General features: G+C 38.7%; 1 protein-coding gene across 1 annotated transcript in view; it reads left to right on the top strand.

Annotated features, from left to right (window-relative positions):
* The first annotated feature begins 1,465 nt into the window (after nucleotides 1-1,465).
* The window catches only part of LOC576524 (hyalin), a 28,259-nt gene continuing 10,290 nt past the window's right edge, over nucleotides 1,466-19,434 (top strand). Inside the window, exons 1-8 of the mRNA XM_776824.5 lie at nucleotides 1,466-1,750; nucleotides 10,365-10,598; nucleotides 11,402-11,638; nucleotides 15,229-15,477; nucleotides 16,011-16,244; nucleotides 17,281-17,523; nucleotides 18,180-18,419; nucleotides 18,984-19,229. Coding sequence (XP_781917.4) covers nucleotides 1,666-1,750; nucleotides 10,365-10,598; nucleotides 11,402-11,638; nucleotides 15,229-15,477; nucleotides 16,011-16,244; nucleotides 17,281-17,523; nucleotides 18,180-18,419; nucleotides 18,984-19,229 — 1,768 coding nt within the window. The 5' untranslated portion in view covers nucleotides 1,466-1,665. The remainder of the gene's footprint in view (nucleotides 1,751-10,364; nucleotides 10,599-11,401; nucleotides 11,639-15,228; nucleotides 15,478-16,010; nucleotides 16,245-17,280; nucleotides 17,524-18,179; nucleotides 18,420-18,983; nucleotides 19,230-19,434) is intronic.

The following is a 19,434-nucleotide window of genomic DNA, read 5'->3' as shown; positions in this document are numbered from 1 at the left end:
ATGCCTGATAATAGCAATCCTGAAATTTGAGAGGACTTTTCCTTTGACAAGTGCCCTTTTTCCTTTGTAATAAGAGCTCCGTTTCACTTCCTTGTAAATCTGTTAGGGCTGTCACTTTTCCATCGCCAAGTGACCCTTGTCCATTCTCATAAGTATCCCCTCTTAATTTCCGGTGAGTGCCCATTTTCAGGTATGAAAAGTGCCCCTTATACCATCTCTAGTAAGTTCTCCCCTTTTTCTGGACACCACTTGTCTTTTCTATTTTCTAATAACTTTTCCTTAAATTTCTCCATAACAATTTGGGCCCCTAATTTAAAGTGACTAAGATCAACCTTTTATCGAATTTCGCCCAAAGCTCGCTCACTCTGATGACATTTATAATTGATGTAATTACATGTACGTAACTTAGTAAAGGTCCTTTTCAGCCTCTGATGATATTGTGCTTAAAACCCCATCAGAATTCGACTTTACAAATTTCGCTAGCAATAAATCTTCAGACCACGATACCCAACTGCAAAGTACTTTTAAGCAAATCTTTGAACCATTGTAAAGAAAGAAAACAAAATTAAATCATCCCTGATAAAGTAATAATCACAATGTAGGGTTATATATCAACGTCAAAGATCATATATTTCTACCCTTTTTTTTTTATCGGTTCCCCCCCCCCCCCCCCCCCCCCACTTTGGAAGACGCTCCGCCGCCCCAGTACAATGACTCATTGGTTGAATGTGCGTCATTACGCAGGGTTCACTGTTGTTATCTAGCTCTTTTTTCTCTCCCTCTCTCTCTCTGGCTCTCTCTCCCTCTCTCTCTCTCTCTCTCTCTCTCTCTCTCTCTCTCTCTCTCTCTCTCTTCAATCCACCCCACTCTCTCATTTCCTCCTCAAAGGTTGTGTTTAGTCCCACTGCCTCTTCCACTGTACATGGGCCCGAAATAAATACCGCATTAATATTCAAATTTATTGATGAAAAACCAAAACATGCAGGATGGGATCATTCTAAAAATCAGAATTGTGGTGTCAAAATAGGCTTCACAAAGATAATTGAGTGCAAAAAATGTAATTATGTCAAAATTGCATTCGTGATCGAGATGTTGGAAAAGGGAGAGAGAGAAATACAGGCAAACCGACCCATCTCAAACTAGAGAACTTCAATTCACTTACAATCTAACCTCCACCCCACCCCACCCCCTCCCCCCCTCTCTCTCTCTCTCTCTCTCTCTCTCTCTCTCTCTCTCTCTGTATCTCTGTCTCTGTCTCTTTCTCCCAAACAGGATTTGTTCTCCGAATATACTGTTATGTATAATGGTATAATTATGTGATTTATGGGTAATTCGGTGAGCCACTTTGTATAGTTCCCTTTGAGGTATTATTTTCACAGTTTCGCCTGACTGTCCACGGTTAAGTGCACAAATCCAATAGGAGCTTTCACGGCCCAGTGCGATGATTGTGCCGTCGAGCAGCTTTTAACAGGCTTCGGAAGAAGAGGGGAAAAAAATCACGCTTTTAGGAGTACAAAAAAAGCAAATATTTTCGTCATGCGGTATATAATGACACAGCTCTCTAAATCAGGATTCAGTTAGAGAATACATGACTGCCCTGTCATAACAAGTCGAGTATGGGTCGACAGTGATTCTAATTGAAGTGTAAAATATCAGAAAATAATCATGGAAACATTGGGAATTTTGTTGAAAGTGATTCTTCTGAAAGTTCTTCTCATTTTATCATGCAGTGGGCAGACTCAAGCGCAGGGTAAGTTATAGTGAAGTTTAGATTTTAAGTGTTTATCATAAAACATGCATGCAAGTTGATCACAGTACAACTGAATGGAATCAATGTTGTGAGGTGTATTATTATTCGGCCGGCTCAGCGCAATAATTTGTTTGATCAATTATTTAAATCATTAATATTATATTGAAGTTTTTTTTTTATTGGTGAAGAGGATAGGCTTTTTGACAGTGTTATGTATTGTAAACTTAAAAATGGTCGCTACATGATTATCGCTGTAAATACTTTACTGCCATCATCAGAAAACAGGACAGGAATATAGAAACCTCGAAGGGATGATTATTCTGTTCTATGAGGCGTAATAAATTAAATTATGTGTTAATCAAGAAGCGCACTTTCAAAGATCAATATTGTTTCCCACTCGACAAAGGAATGAAAATTACACACTGAAATGTTCGAAGTTTACGTAATAAAAAGATTTAGAGCAGCTTTTAAAGTGTATAATCCATATGATATAATATCACTTTCTGAAACTTGGATTGATGAAGATATTCGAGTAACATGCTTTCTATGGAGGGTTTTAAGTTTGAAAGAAGATCGCAATCCGTGTGGAGGAGGGGCTGCGTGCTATTTCAAAGAAAAAATAAATTATGTAAGAAGAAATGATCCGGAAACTAATGATATTGAATTAATGTTGCTTGAAATTAAGCCAATAAATAAGTCCGATATTTTACTGTTAGGAACTATTTACAGAAAACCAGATAGTGGTTTTACCTTTTTTGACAACTTGGAATGTGTTTCAGAACGAGCTCTCTCTTTTCGGACCTAATCATATAAGCGGGGGACTTCATAATCCTAACATGCCTACATCAAATCCCTTTTCAAACACTACTAGGTCTTTAGGCTTTACTCAACCAGTCATCCAACTCGTATTACTCCAAACAGCAGTTGAGTTCTGGTCATGCGATTGCATTGTGAAAGAAACGGTGTGGAATCGATCTTAAAAGGTTGATCATCTAGCATATATGAATTGTGTGTATTGCAAGGTTCTGGAATCATCAAAATGATAAGAAATGTGGCCAAGTCTTGGTAAAGTTACAAACACTTGCACAGAAAGATGTATATGGGACTACACGAACACGTGGCGTAAAAATCCGGCCCCCCGATTTTTACGATATTACATGCATATTTAGAATATGAAGGCATTTGAAGAGCCAAGCTTTTGAGGGAACATGTCTTAACTGATGTTCTTCCACACTCGCATAATAAGAATGAGTAATGCTCACAAATTATTTTTCACCTCTTCCCAGAACTCAACCTTCTCTTTAATAGATTTAATATGTGTTTCCAACACACTTGGCCCATTGAAAGCTGGAGTTCAATCAGTTGGATTAAGCCACCATTCTTTAGAGTGTACTTATATATTATAGTCACAACATTAACTCCTCAAATCTCTTCTTTTAGAACGATCAGGTCCTTGAAGAAAAAACGACTTTCAAAATTACCTTGCATCCAGTGGTTGGGATTCAGTCTTCTCTTTAGAAGACAATGTCGACAATTTTAGTCGTTAATAGTGTAACAAACAGTCATGCTCCGTACATTTTCTGTGAGGAAAAAGATGAATGGTTCTCCGTGGATTAACGATGAATACTTGGCTTTAGCCCGAAAGAGGAACTTCAACAAAAAGAAATTCGACCAACTTAAAGCTAAGATACCGGAATCCAATTATCAACCTAATCTTCAGCAACCTGTTCAATATAACCAAACCATGAAGTAGCACTGGGAAAACACACTTGCTTTCGAAACAAAGCGAACAATTCGAATACAAAATTGAAAAGGTTTTATTATAGAACTAAGCTTACGGAAACCAGCAACGATTTTCGGAAAACTTTGAAGGTGATGAATGATTTACTTCCAAGTAAAAAGTCTGAGGAAGAAAGGCATATTGTTATTGACCAAGAAGTTATTTCTGATAAAAAATATTATAGTTAACAAATTCAATGAAATGTTTAGTTGCTAGTGTCGGCAGCGATATAGCTTCTAGTTTAAACATAGCGGATGATGATACGAATCTCTTTGAAACTTTGTCACAAACAGCTTTTTCTTTTAAATTTGGTAACATTGACTCTGAGTTTGTTCTGAAAAAGTTAAGTGATATTGATTGTACAAAAGCGATTTGGTTGGATGAATAAAATCCTCGATTATTGAAACTCGGTGCTCCTGTCATATCACAGCCTTTAACCTGGCTATTAAACCGATCCTTGCAGACCGGCCGCTTTCCAAAAGATCTATTCCAAAAGATTATTCCAATCGCTAAAAGTAAACGATCAAATCAAATAACAAACCTCAGACCTATTTTACTTTTGGCATCGGTTTCTAAAATATTGGAAATAGCTGTTCACTCACTTACTGTATCACTATTTGAACGAACATCGTCTTTTGTCTGACCGCCAATCGGGCTTCCGACCCAAACACTCTTTACAAAAACTATATATGACAAAATTACAAAGAAGTCAAAATAAATATGCAAGATTAATCGAGTGCTACTTTGATGCATAAATTTCAATGGCAATATTTTGAAGAAAGAGTATAGCACCAATGCTGTGTTAACGTTTACAAAATGTTAAACTCCTTTGTATTTAAATACATTTGTATCCAGACGTCCTGCACAGTGCATAATAATGCCCTCAATGGCTCATTATTTATACCCAAACCCCGAACAGATTTTTTTTAAAAGCTTATTTTCTTACTTTGCATGTTCACAGTGCAATAAATTACCGCTTCCTACTCACTTATCATCATCTTTGCAAGTTTTCAAAAATAAAACCCGACACTGCTTTAAAAAAAAAAGTATATAATTATATGATTGATTTCACTATTTTCAACGACGGCTGACAGAGTGTTTGTTCTTTTGCTCGTTTTATTGTATATTATCTTTTAGTCTCGTTAAACTATCCATTGTGTGCAATCCACTTTAAAACCTGACATTTTCTTTTTAGCCACACTTTTCTTTAAACTCTTGAGTCTGACTTGAAATTTTCTAATCTTTTAATGTGCTTTAAATTTTGTTTGATTTTATCGTATCCGTGCAAGTATATATTATGTGAACTTGTTTTGTTTAATTGATAAATATAATTATAATATGATATTGCTTTATTTGGCTCATTTCAACCAAGCTTGAATTTTAAGTAAGTCGTCTTTCCAAACTAAAACGTGTTTTGTGTTAACCTACCAAATTTATTGAGTAGTAAAGAACTGTGTATCATGTACTGTGTATATGTTATTTTTTGTTGTTGTAATTTTTACCATGTACTTTGTCACTTGCCTATAGAGCTCTGAAGGAACTACCCTGTATTTTTAAGAGGACTGAATAACAAAAATAAAAATGAATAACTCTCGTTTGTTCCGTGTCATACGTTAATAATTTCCTCATTAACCTCCACTTTTTCACGAATACAGTCGTATAGGTAATTAATCCTTAGCGCACAACATTGGAAACAAAATGTTTAAGTATAAACAAGAACAAGAACATTTCGCGAGCAATTGAGAGTACTTTAATTGTAGGCAAAAGATACCAGGGCCCGGTTTCATAAAAATGTTATCAATAACAAGTTGCAATAACTATTATAAGCTACTGAAATATTTGTTTTGATTGGTTGAGAGCAAATTTGTTATAGAAATATGACACTTATGATTGAAACGGGGCCCAGATCATTCAAGGAGTAACCACCTGGAACATTATGGATTGGCCTAAAGTTTGAATTTCTTCTTTAACGTGTCCAGATAAGCCTGATTTCAGAATATTCATTTTAAGTTCCGTATTTATCATGTGACTCTACATTGTTCCACAATGAAATACAGCCAGGCTAATTCATCATCGTGACACCTATAAAAGAGTTCTGTATTGTTTGCATTTACCTTGAACCAAACCGTATTAATCATACTGAACAAACATTCAACAAACGCCCAGCAGGATACCTGCTTGCTCGGTGTTCCCACATTCTAATCTCATCCACGAATCTGGGAAGGAGGGGGAGCAGGGGGAATGTGCCCCCAGTAAAAAATGGAAAATCTGCAAAATATTATGTGTGTGCCCCCATTCAAAATATGCTTATGTTATTTTTCTTTCTTGTAAGACATGTGCACTCCCCCTGCATGCCAGCCAACCCTGGACCCCACGATGTAGACATTCCTTAGTTTACCTGCCTTTTCCATTCGCTTGTATTGCGCAGTATGTAGTAGAACCTATCTCAAAAGTATTTTGTACTTCTGTTTCCTCTTTATAAAACTGCTTGTTTCTACCGATATCTTTTAATTCACATAGACAAACAAACAACAACAACAACAGCAGCAACAACATAAAAAACACTCTGTATATGCAAATCGATCATTCGCAACAACAGATGAACACAACTTCTATTTTCAATGTTTTCTGCTTGCCTTTTGACTATATACCAAATCACGAAGAGTATAATACATAAGACTACAAACTGTAAGTTAAATAAAGGGAGACATAATTATGATGGAGCCTAAAGAGAAAGCAATGCTTGTAGATCATAGGCTCCCCAAGTTAAAACATTGATATAGTTGTGTATAATGAATAACGTAATAGGATTAAACTTAAACTTATCATAAGGAATAGGTAAACATAACCCACTCATTAAAATACTTGTGTTACATTGTCACTACCTTGTCGATCACTACCTCCTGTACGCAATGGCAATTCTCATTGAACGTACCAAAATGTTTATCTTTAATGATAAATCACTTTCAATGTAGAGACCAAGAAATTGTGTGGATCCGACCTGTTTAAAATTGTATTGTCTATTAAAATATTACCTGGTAGGGATTTTATACAATTGCTAAACAGCATAAAGTGGGTTTAAATGACATTCAATGATAGTTTGTTTGCATTTATCTATGCTTGTACCAGCTTACGTTCACTATTTACAGTCCTCAGGGGATATTGTGGGTCACGGTGTGAGTAGAAAATATTAAAGTCGTCTGCAAGGAGAATACATGACATTATTTCAGAGGAATTTCCGAAGTCATTGTTATATATTACAAATAACAATGGACCCACTAATGAACAATGTGGGACACCACAATATACTGGTAGGTATTTGATAAGAGTCATGACCATTAATACTAACAAACTGCTTTCTGTCTGTGATATAATTCCTGAACCACTCCAAGGCCTTTCCTCGAATCCCATAATGGGATAACTTGTGAAATAATATACATATTAGTGCTGTAGTCAAACGTTTAACCGTCCGGTATCCGACCGCCCATGGCGGATTCCGTTTTCAATTGGACGGTTTCGTTTTCCCGATTTTTTTTTTTTTTTTTTTTTTAATTTTTTTTTTTTTTTTTTTTAATAATTTTTTTTTTTTTTTTTTTTTTTTTTTTAAAGTTTCGATTTATGCCCCTCCACCTGGCACTATGCCTGGCAATGTCTCCCAGCTCAGTAATCTGTGTGTTGACTCACCACTCCAAAACTAGAACAACACTCCAATTTGTCTTTCATCTTGGTTTGAAAGTAATCTTTGTAATAGATCTCATCATCTCAATATGTAGTTTATAATAATAATTCATCCAACTTTTACACAAGGTTCGGTCCTAGGTCCTCTGTTTTTAATTTACATTAATGATCTTACACATTCTTCTAAAAACAACATTGTTACTATTATTTGTGACAAGTTCACAAGCACAAATCGGCCCTTTTAAATGCACCTCGCAGTTAAATGAAAGTTGCCGACAGAGTCGGTAAAAAAACAAAACAAAAAAAAACGATTTTTTTTTTTTTTTTTTTTTTTTTTTTTTTTTTTTTTTTTTTTTTTTTTTTTTTTTTTTTTAAATTTAATTTTTTTAAAGCGTTTAACCGAAAACCGTCCGGTTTTGACTGGCGGTTAAACGGAATTGGAGATATCCGTGATGTTACAGCACTAATACATATTATGATTAATGGTGTTAAGTTCCTTAGAAAAGTCAAATAAAATGCCAACAGTATTTGCCATATTGTCAATAGCATGAGCTACTTTATCTAAGGACACGAGTAATGCATGGGTTGTAGAGTGTTTCTGCCTGAAACAAAATTTGGTATCAGACAATTGGGGCAGTTGCAACAATGGACATCTCTTCTTCTTCTTTATTCGGCTCAAGAATGTAGCAGAAGAAAGAAGTCCTTATAAAAGTCCTTAAAACGGGGAAAGAAAGTAATACCACTCCTTCCACACTCCTTTGTTGTCGGGCTCTCTTTTCTCGTAATCCGTTCATCCTGTAAGACGAGGCACCTGGGCCAAGGCGAACATTTCTCTAAATGGCTACGCCTTCATGCCCAAACTAAAAACGTGAATAGAAAAGACTTTTCACATAACACATCTTTGGAAAATTGTTTTTATCAACAACCCTCTCACGTGGCTATGTTGGAAAGATCGAAAACAGGACGCGTATTGATAATATCCTTCGAAAGCTAAGCCCCCTCCCATTGAATTGTAGGCTACCATTCAGTAAACTGTTTTGAATCATTTTTGAATAAAATTCTTTCATTTTGTACTAAACTGTCAGTAATTATCGTTGGCTTACTGAAGTCTAAGGCATTGAGGGGAGGAGGACTGGGTAGAGGAAGCGGTGTCATGCAGAGGGGACTGGATGATCACAGGTCTTACAAGCGACGTAATATGTCCCTTTTGCAGCCCACCTCAAATTCTGTAGAACTTTGCAGGAATTATGAATATGTCATGTATGTCCTATCTGTGAAATTTAAACGTTATCAGTGTCCTAATATTCAAATTATGCAAGGAAACCCGTTTACTTGCTAGACGTCACTGTCAGACACTATTGAGTGACTGACTGGCCTTTTTCTTCTTTGGTTATAACATACATAACATTAGCTGTAAAGGGTACATGAGCATTTGTCTACATCAATAACCCACTTCTTGTGATGGCTAAAATTAAACTGATTTAATCTTTACGCAGCATAAAATGTATGACCATTCGGTACAATGGTCTGAAAATCAAGACTATTACTTATTCGCTCTATAGCTCCTAAGTCGATTTGACAACTAATAGTTGTTATTTTCCCACTTGAAGACATTTTCAAGCCCCACCTTTTTTAGGGAAGTTCTACATTAGTATTATCTTTCAAATGCCGTTGGAATTTAACCTTTTTCATTTTTTTGGCCTGCAAATGGGACATAGTACCTTTAACCAGAGCCAAATCAGTAACGAAAGGGGTGTGGTGGGCAATGTTCTTACAAAATGTGAGTTAAAAAAAAAAACATCAATAAAAATAATGTAGGGTGTTTCGGGAAGCGTTGGGATGGGCTTGGACTGGTCTTTCCAGAAAGATGAATTACGAGTGATCATGAACAGGGACACCGAGGAAGGGTGTGTGTGTGTGTGTGTGTGTGCGTGTGTGTGTGTGCGTGCGTGTGGGTGTGTGTGCGTGTGTATGTGTCAATTTAAAATTGACATATATATTATGTTTAGGTATTTATACGTTTACTTTGTTACTAAGTTAGTTATATACTGCAAATAAGTTTTTGTTTAATTATGTTTATATATAAGCAATCAATATTGAAAACGTTTATTTTATTCAATTGTATGTTATTGTTTGTATTACACATTCAATTTTGGAGAAATAAAACAAAATTGCTTTAAAAAAAAAAGGTGTGTGTGTGTGTGGGGTGTGTGTGTGTGTGTGTGTGTGTGTGTGTGTGTGTGTGTGATGGGGTTAGGGATAGGCACCTGTGTTGCTAGGTCGATGGAATGCGACTGAACAAAGTCATCGAGGAAGGTAGTGGTGTGGGAGGGAGTTCGTGGTGCACTGCCGTTTTCATTACATAGGAGTTCTATCTTAACATCTACTGTAGACTGTCATAGAATAGTAGATTACTGATTCCATTTTATGAGATAAATAGGCCTATGAGAGTAGGAATAATAGACAACTAGAAATAATAAGATGAAAGAAATAAATTATTCAGATGGGAAAATGAAAACGTTATTTATTATTTATTTATTTATTTATTTATTTGAACATATTTCATCAGGATAACAAGATCAGAAAGGACTGGTTTACATCCTGGTCCTGAATATTTAAAGCTTACACTAAAACATCAAAATAAATTAATCATACATAAACAATGAGGACGCGTGGGCTGTGCATGGGCTTTGCCAAGAACCCTCTGAAAATTGACAAGGCCTACGAGGCCGACAATTTGGCATGGTGAGGTGTCGGTCCCATGTTCCTTGACCACCGGCCCTTGGTCTTGATTTGTAAATTAATTTTAAGCTGAGGATTGGTAGAGAGTTTAACATTCACACGGATCTCGCTGGCCAAATCGTCAAATGGGCTGTAATATTAATGTTGCTCCCTATTCATGATTTCATAAAGGACTGGAATAAAACAGTTTTCATCAATATCTATCATTCATGGTCACCGGGGCACATGCCTCCGGGCAACAGTATTGAACTTCACTTTTGTGCACCCTGACCCACTTGCTGCTCCCTTATCTCTTTGCATGTGTTTGTTAATTCTTATTAGGTACTTGTCTCTTGCCATGCTGTATTGTATTTGTGTTTTTTTATGAATAGTCGAATGAATATTAATAATAATAATAATACTTGTAATCTCCAGGTCCATCCTTCACGAGCTGTCCATACGACAGAATAATCACTTTCCAAGTCGGCGAGACGATGGTAGACGTGGTCTGGGCGGAACCACAGGTGATGGGAGGCCAAGGCCAGTTCACTGTGACGCCATCCATATCGTCTGGGTCGTCGTTTGAGTTAGGCGACACGACGGTCATGTACCAGGTCGTTGACGAGGCCGGAGACGATGACAGTTGCACGTTCGTCATCACAGTTAGAGGTAAACGAAACCAGCACATCGTTTAAAGTTTTTTCAATGTCAAATTTACATTTAAACAAAATAATTGCATACTCTATTTGGTCATCATAATAATAATGATAAGTCCATTTATATAGCGCAGCTACTATAATGAATAATACTCTACTGCGCATCACACAAAGTATCATAATATTGCCCCGGCTGTAGCTGAGGTGCCATAATAAGGCGCTAAAGCATTCAAGGGATTTCTTCTACCGGGTACCCATTTACTTTACCAGGGTGGAGAGTGGTATATGTAGATAATGTCTTGTCAAAGGACATTAGTGCCGCAGTGGGACTTGAACCGCGAACCACGTGATCCACAGTGTGGTGACATATCCACCATACCACGACATCTCTACATGGTGAGGGTAGAAGGATATGCGGAAGCCAAAAGCAGAAGACAGTATCAAGTTTCCTTTTTTTCCCCCATCTGGTTTGTTTTTGTCTCTTTGTTTTTACTTTTTAATCGTTGAACAATTTTCCAAGTAGTGTTGCTGCTCATAATAACTACATAATTGTATAAGTAAATAGTAGAAATGCAGTACGGGTATTTTGTCGCTGTCGTCCATGTCGTCATCGTATTAGTCGAAGTGGAGATGGTAGTCACATACATGTACATCTAAATATTTTGTATCAAAGACAAAAGGCAAATGCTAATGTCAGCATTATAATTCCAGAACATTCACAACCAATACTGGTGATCGAGGACAAAAGGTCTCAATTTCAAGTTCTCCCGCAAACTTGTCCAATACAATTGATTACATGGCTTTTTATACCCACAGTTCCTACGATCTATGGTTGCCCCGATCAGACGATCGTCCAAGATAACGAGCCAGGCCTCGACTACGCCGATGTGACCTGGGTGGAGCCTCGTACAGAGGACGCATCGACAACCAGTTCATTGAGGTCAGATATTATGAGCGGTGATCGTTTCTTCATCGGAGAAACAGTCGTGACGTACAGACTGACGGACAACGGGCCCAACGTCGATATTTGCGAGTTCACTGTGCAGGTCGTAGGTGAGTTGCGATGAAAAAAGTTTCAGTGCTTCGGGTATCAAAACATAGAATCAGACAGCACGATGGGTGTGAAATGAGAGGAATAGAAAGATGGAGAGGGAGATAGAGAGAGAGAAAGAAAAAAGAGAGAAAGAGAGAAAGAGAGAGAGAGAGAGAGAGAGAGAGAGAGAGAGATAGAGAATGAAAAAAAGGAGAGAAAGAGGGGAAGGGAGGCTGACATAGAGAGTGAGTCGGGGGGGGGGTGGGTGGATGGAGGGAGTGAAATTGGAGGGAAGGTACGAAAATATAATAGGGAGAGAGAGAGAGGGAGAGAAGGAGAGAGAGAGAGAGAGAGAGAGAGAGGGAGGGAGGGAGTGAGACAAAGAAGTGGAGAAAGAGACCGAGAGTGCAGGAGGATAAGACAAAGAGAGAAGGGGGGGGGGGGTAGGGAGGAGGTAATGGCATATTACATTGTACAAGAAGTAGTAGTAGAAGTATTATAATTTTATTTATCTATAATTTTATTGTTGTTTGTCGCTATGCATGAAGGCCAATCACAATTAAAGATTAAACAAATATACGTTTTAGTGGAGGTCGTTCGTGAGAAGTATTGACCAAAATACGATTGAACCATGGAAAGTTATCCTACCCCAACCTAACACAACCTGTATTTGTATAGTAAAAGAAAGACATGTATATTTGCTAGTATACAAAGAATGCAACTATTCCCGGGCGTTCAAAGAAAGAAAACCCGACTATGAAAACTGTTTATAAATTAGCTGTCTCCCGTTCGTAAGTTTCATCATCAGAAAAAATGATGCATTCCAATAATAGTTACCTTGCTAGAGACCAGCTTGGTTACTAGCTCTTCTAAGCCATCAATCAGCACGCCTATCTCATTTTGGTTGAGTTTAAGGGTTAATTATGCCTTTAAAAAAACATAAAACAAGATGTCAGTCAAGAAGTTGACCAAGAAGATGCGAGCGCTTGAGTGTTCGTTAATATGTACTGTCACAACGCCAAACGCGCAAATCGACTCCTCTAACGGGAGCAATTGTATTTTTTTGTTCGGTCTGGAGTCGTTCCGGCGACGGTTTAGTAGGTGTGACCGAGGCATTTCTCTGATGCTGCAGATACCATTTCCGATATGTAATGCAAACTTAGATAATTATTGTTTGATTAAGTCAGTTGGGTCAAGTTTTCATGTACAACTACGAGCATTTTAATTTCCCTTTTGATGTTATTAGTCTTTTATTCGAACTGCATTGAGATCTTGCTCTTGCTCTTGCTCTTGCTCTTTTGGGGAGTTGCGCTATGCAGACTGTCTTGTTGATAAAAAAAAAAAGTTCGCCCAGACTATCTTCATTGCAAGAGTTTCGTAAGAGAAAAAGATATCGTTGTGCAACCACTTTGAAACACGGGTGAATAATATCTCAGAATAAACGAACCTTGATGAGAATTGAAGCATGGAATAGGTATAAAAATATCTTTTAAACACCATGCCCATTGTGTTTCACAAGTTAACCAGATTATCTGTTCTGCACAACAATATTATTCTAAGACATTTTATTTCAATGAAGCATGGCCCAGAAAACCCAAACCAATATAACATTGGAGCGATTATCTATGTCAGACACTATTAATTTCATTGCAGGTAGACATAATAGTCTATAACTTACATAAGTTTTGCAACTTAAATTTGGGCTTACTTTATGTGAAACACCCAGCGGATTAAACCCCCCAAAATGTGTAGGAGTTGAAAAGAGCGGAGACGTCCAATTACTTCTGGCTTCTTCATATGAATGAATATTGCCGAAATTGTGGCCGAGTTGTTGGCTATTGCTCCGAAAGCTTTATCTAGTATACGGGAACTATGGTCAGACAGAAAAGAACTTATCATGCAGTTATGAATAAGAGAAACGGCCTTCACGATGAATTCACTGGCAATTTAATTCCTATTCTAGAGAAATAATAGGCTTTCGACATCAGCAGTTTCGGCATTTCCCCCATTCATTACTGACCTGCGATAATACATGTATTATTCTGCAATATGCCATGTATGTGTCAATAGGCAAAATGCATATTGACTTTTCAGCAGTAATGCACAAAAGGAAAATACTAGGTGTTTCTGTTTATCAAACCCAGCGCGAAAGTAAATACAATATCAATAAGCCTGGACAAGCTATTGCAAACAGACTTTTGAATGGGGCGGGCCGGCCATAGTATTACATCTGTTTTGACACACTTTATGGAAGTGGATTTCTTAAAGATATGACGATGCAAACTGGGCTAGCCTTTCAGCATGTGCTGCTTAATTAGTTGGACAGACACATTTAGGATTCTGTCCATCTTTTAGATGGAAACGACTTCTAAAGAGCTGTTCTTTTGAACGCGTTGAAGTAAAATATGTATCAAATTGTCAGGTTTACCCACCCCCCCCCCCCCAAAAAAAAAGAAGGATACTGAAGATGACGGCTTGTGACTAATACATTATCGACTCTTAGACTAGCTAGGGAATCTACCAAAATGAACTAACAATCTAGGCAAAGCTCCGGACATCTAGCTCCTGACAACCGACCCTAGGATAAATAAATCCTCAACTGAATGGAAACTATATACTCTCGCTCTGTCACATGAGATATAGCCCCCGACAATAATCCCTAGGACAATTACCCCCAGACAACTACTCCCGGGATAAGGGGTAGAATCAACAAGTGGTAAACAGGTATAGCTGTCAAATAGGATACTAGTGTCCGGGGGGGGGGGGCGGGTCCTTGGTGATAGTTGTCCAGACGGTAGTTGTCTGCGTACAATAGTCATCACCACTGTCTTCCCAGTCTCCACTTCTGAATAAAACACAATTATGTCAAGTTATTTATCAACTAAAATAAAGAAAACGTGATGTGGATTTGGAATATTATTTCCGACACTGCAGATGGCGAAATAATAATATTACCATAAGCTATCTCTTATCATTTTAGTGATAACGATGTACAAATAGTTTATAGAGTTTCTAATATTTCTTTAAAAAAGCGCAGATACGAGTAACGATCAATCTACTCTTTAGTATAGTAGCGAAATAGGAAGTTCTTTGTTTCATAAAGATGTTTCACATGAGTAGCGTTATTCATGGGTGATTAACCTTCAATGCAACCCGATTTATATTGTATTACATTATTTATGCTCTAGATATTGTTTTTAGAGAAGTGGTCTAGAGGAAAACAGGTCCGGTTCTAGAAAAAGATTTTTTTTTCGGGCGGGGGGCGGGGGGGGGGGGGGGGGTTTGAAGTACGTTTTAGAGGTTTGATCGTTCTTGCATTCATTTGCCTGTGCTTTATAATCTTGAGGGAGGGGCGAGCTTGATCCTTGAGCCCAGGGTCAGCGACCGTCGCCTACCTCATATGCAGTGGGTCTTTGTCTTGCTTCTTGCTTTAATAAATGGGAAAATTACGTGAATAAAGAATGATTTTTCACGATTTACCCAATATTTTTTTTTAGAGTGTAGCCTAGTTGAGCCACGGTGGCAAAAATGCGCTATAAAATAATATTCAATGCTAATATGATTAAATCTTGTTTCTTCCCACTCCCCCCCCCCCCCCCCGCGTTTTCAGACGTTGAACCTCCAACGTTCAATTCTTGCCCTGGCAACATAACATCAAGGGTACTTGCAGAGTCTGCATGCAACGTCACGCAGTCCTGGACAGTCCCGACCGCGACAGACAACGATGGAACACCGATTATGGCTTATTCACATTTCCCAGGCAGCGGCCTCTTCAAATGTGGTATGACCGAGTTTAACGTTACCGCTACTGACCCGTCCGGTAACGTCGCCTATTGTAGGTTCTACGTCACCGTCCAAGGTAGGCTGAAAGGTCAAAAAGTGCAGTCCCATGTTACGATAACTATTCGTATGACCTTTGATTAAAGTAATAACTTAGGAATGTTCGGGCCATGAGAAAATATCCATCCAATTTGTTTATAGATATCACAGCTCGGGTAAAGTTCTCGAAGATTTCTGTGAAAGAAATCACTTTTGATTTCTCCAACTGGGGTCCGAAATATTCTTGACGAGCAATAACTACAACAAACAAAAGTTATCAATTTTTTCCGGTGGAAAGGGGTTCACGAACACAATACAGTTTTGTTGTTTTGTTGAATTTTAGCCGGGGGGGGGGGGGGAGGGGGAAGGGTGCTCTTGCTGGCGGAAAGTTGTCAGCTTTTTAACGGCTATCATGCTTTATATATATATATATATATATATATATATATATATATACGAAAAAATTGATTATCATTTCGTAGTTTATAAAGATAATGTATACAAATTAGCCCTATACTTGAAGAATCAAATCAATTCAAATGAAGTTAAATAGTAGTCCGAATTGTTTCTCAGTTGGGGGCTACGAAAACTGCCCTGGCGACGTCACCGGGGACAACTCGCCCGGCTTGAACACGGGCACGGTTACATGGACACCGCCAACCATCATCGATCGTCAACCCGGCTGGGAAGAGAGAGTGAGCCACGAACCCAGCCACCAATTCTTCTTGGGCACGACCAACGTCACGTACAGGCTGATGGATCCTTCTGGCGCGGCCGATGTATGCTGGTTTCTCGTAACGATTGTCGGTAAGGAACCGTGGTTGAAGCCGATTAATTACGGTACTACTCCGTGCTGGGAAATAAACTGTAAGAAATCATAGGGTAATTAAATGAAACGTACAGAATCTGATAAGGCGTGTCGACTTTCAAGCCAAGGTAGATGACTGAAAGAGGGGGGGGGGGGGGGGGCTGTGGCGGATCCAGGGAGGGGGCCCCTCCCCTGAAAAAACAAACAAGAAAAAATACGTAGATTTTACCTTTATTTGGTGACGGGCCCCCTCCCCTGGGCCTCTATGGGGGGGGGGGGGCAATTTTTCAAATTTTCGAGAGAAAAACAAATTAATTTTGCTCACTACCCCCCCCCCCCCGCTTATTCACCGGATGGCTGTTTCGCCACTAAATATCTTCTCACAAATTGGGCCCCCTCCCCTGCCGCCGGCTGGATCCGCCGCCCTTGGGGGGGGGGGGGGGGCATGCGAAGCTGTGCTTGGCAGGAATGAATAATTGAAAGCAGCGAATGTGCGTGATGTAACTACATTACATTTGGTTTATGTGCTGCCAGTGGAGGCCAATCTATCTTTCTATCTGATTATCTGGTAATTAGCTATAATTATGATATAATTTAGCTAGGGTAGCATCATAATTATTATACACCGTGACCCGGGCCGAAAAGGGAAAATATGCAGAAATACCTTGTCAAATAGGCTGCAAGCTAAAGCTAATGCGCTAAAGCATTTAAGGAATTTCTCCCTACCGGTTACCCATTTATACCTCACCTGGATGGAGAGTGGCAAACTTAATATAAAATGATCATCATTATTGTTGTCGTTGTCATTTTATTTTCTTTATGCCATGTCTTACGAATTACTATATCTTTGTTTTGATTGTTAATTGTTTGTTTTTGTTTTCTGTCAACACAAACATTATTTCATTAATTTGTGTATGAGTGTATATGTTATATATATGTGTATCGCAATACCATGTAACACGAAGAACTTCCATTGCTAAATGGACAATGAATATGAACTTATGAACTATATCATTCTATTTTAATCCAATCTAGAAAAGGAGCCTCCAAGTATCGAATGCCCAGCTGACATCGTTGTTACAGCAACCAGTAGAGAGGGCGGGGCCATCGTAAGCGATTGGCCCAGCCCCTTCATTAACGACAACGGAAACATAGACAACGTATGGAGCAATCACAAGCCCGAAGAAGAGTTCCCCCTGGGCGATACGGTGGTCATCTACGGAACCAACAACACGGCCGGCAACACAGCGTTCTGCAATTTCACTATAACCGTCCGAGGTAATTCCTTAAGATGCTCGAGCGCTGTAATGGCAGCCGTGCTAAAGCCGGGTCATAATAATGGAGCGCCAGGGGTGGCAATGTGCCAAGACATGAACGCTATTTCGTAAAGCATCGAAGTTTTAAATGAATTTTAAATAATCTCTTCTTGATTTTATCTAAAGAAATGAACCAATGCGCGGTGAAAAATCTAAATATCTGTGATTAAATCATGGATATGAACATTGCGATCTAACCATATACGTTAATATAATGTATTCTTTAGCACAATATGTGAAATTAGATATTTATCGTGTCCGTAAATTCGAATATATATAATTATGTTCCAATGCATGTAAAAGGAAATGTATATTTTCAAAAAGAGGAAAACAAAGCAATATTAATATGTTTATTTTAATAGCAATAATTCAATAACGACAGGCATTATGGCAAATGTTCCTTAATGTAAGATATGGTGTGTAACAAAATAAATACATTTGTAAAACCAAATTCTTATTTTGAAAACCCCCAAAACAAACACCCGCAACAACGGGACAGCAGCAGCAGAGGCTAGTGAACCTTAATTGTCACATTCTTTCCACATATTCATCATTATTCACACGATTGTAATATCAACAAATAATATCTTTCCCCTACCTTCCGTCATCATCTTCCAGCCTTCGTGCTAGGCCTGTTCACGAAGATAGACGAACACACCTTGGTCGGCAACGACGATGCGATCATCACCGCTTCCGACGTCGCCGAGTGCCTGGCTGCGTGCCTCGACGAGGAGAGGTTCGTGTGTCGATCAGCCGAGTATACGTCGTCGGGAGAGTGTCGTCTGAGCGAAAACATCGCGCGAACCTACGACGATCTTCAACATCAAGATGGCGTTATCTATTTCGAAAAATTAGGAGGTGGGTTATAATCGTAAAACAGAAACACTGAATTTAATTATTTTATGACGATGTAAGTGGGATAAAACTATTTTACGAGTGGTAAATTGGAGCGTGGTCACTAATCTCATTGGCCCGAATTCACAAAGGAGGTTTGTCGACAAACCGAGGTTTATGTACGTCATATGACGCGTTTTGACGTGTTTTTTTTTACAAACCTGGTTTGTAAAAACGCGTCGAAACGCGTCATAATGACGCACGAAAACCAAGGTTTGTCGACAAACCTCCATTGTGAATTCGGGCCATTATGCCTGGTACACACGATACGTCATTTTACAGACGTAGAACTGCGTCAACAACTGGCGCAGTCTTTAACGCACCGTTTTAGAGTGGCATCGTACATACAAGTGGATGCAAAATAGACAGTGCAAAAAATTGCTTTGCATAAAAATTAATTATTGGCGCATGTGCGCTGTGCGAGAGTGATAATGAACAGTGCGCCACTTGCTTATCTATTTTTGAAAGATTCACAAGTCATGATCCACGTTTAAGAGTAATTAATCATCATTATTATTTCATTTTTAGACAACACACCGCCAATTATTGTGCTCTGTCCCAATGACGTGACCAGACCTGCGGACGACGGTCAACGTTTCACCGCCATCGCCTGGTTTGCTCCATTGGGTCGTGATGACAGTGGAGGACCAGTGACTTTAACGTCGTCGCATCAGTCAGGCGCAGTCTTCTACGTCGGCGTCACAGAAGTCGTATACACCGCCGTAGATGAGTCCTTCAACCGCGCAACATGTTCCTTTAGTGTCACTATCATTGGTATGCATCGTAAATCGGGAAGAGTTAATATTAATAAAGAATAGGCGGTTCGAGAAATGACCCCAAAACGGCCGCTGTCTGCCCTCCCCCCCCCCCAAAAAAAAAATGTTCGTCATATTATGTTAATTATTTTGTGTGTGTGTGCTGAATCCCTCGTATTCTAGCGAAAAATAAGTGAATAATTCCGAACCAACTGAGTGAGCCA

This window comes from Strongylocentrotus purpuratus, unplaced genomic scaffold (genome assembly GCF_000002235.5).
Source record: "Strongylocentrotus purpuratus isolate Spur 01 unplaced genomic scaffold, Spur_5.0 spur5_scaffold_5, whole genome shotgun sequence".
NCBI classification, from domain to species: Eukaryota; Metazoa; Echinodermata; class Echinoidea; order Camarodonta; family Strongylocentrotidae; genus Strongylocentrotus; species Strongylocentrotus purpuratus.
This window is presented reverse-complemented; position numbering and strand designations above follow the sequence as displayed.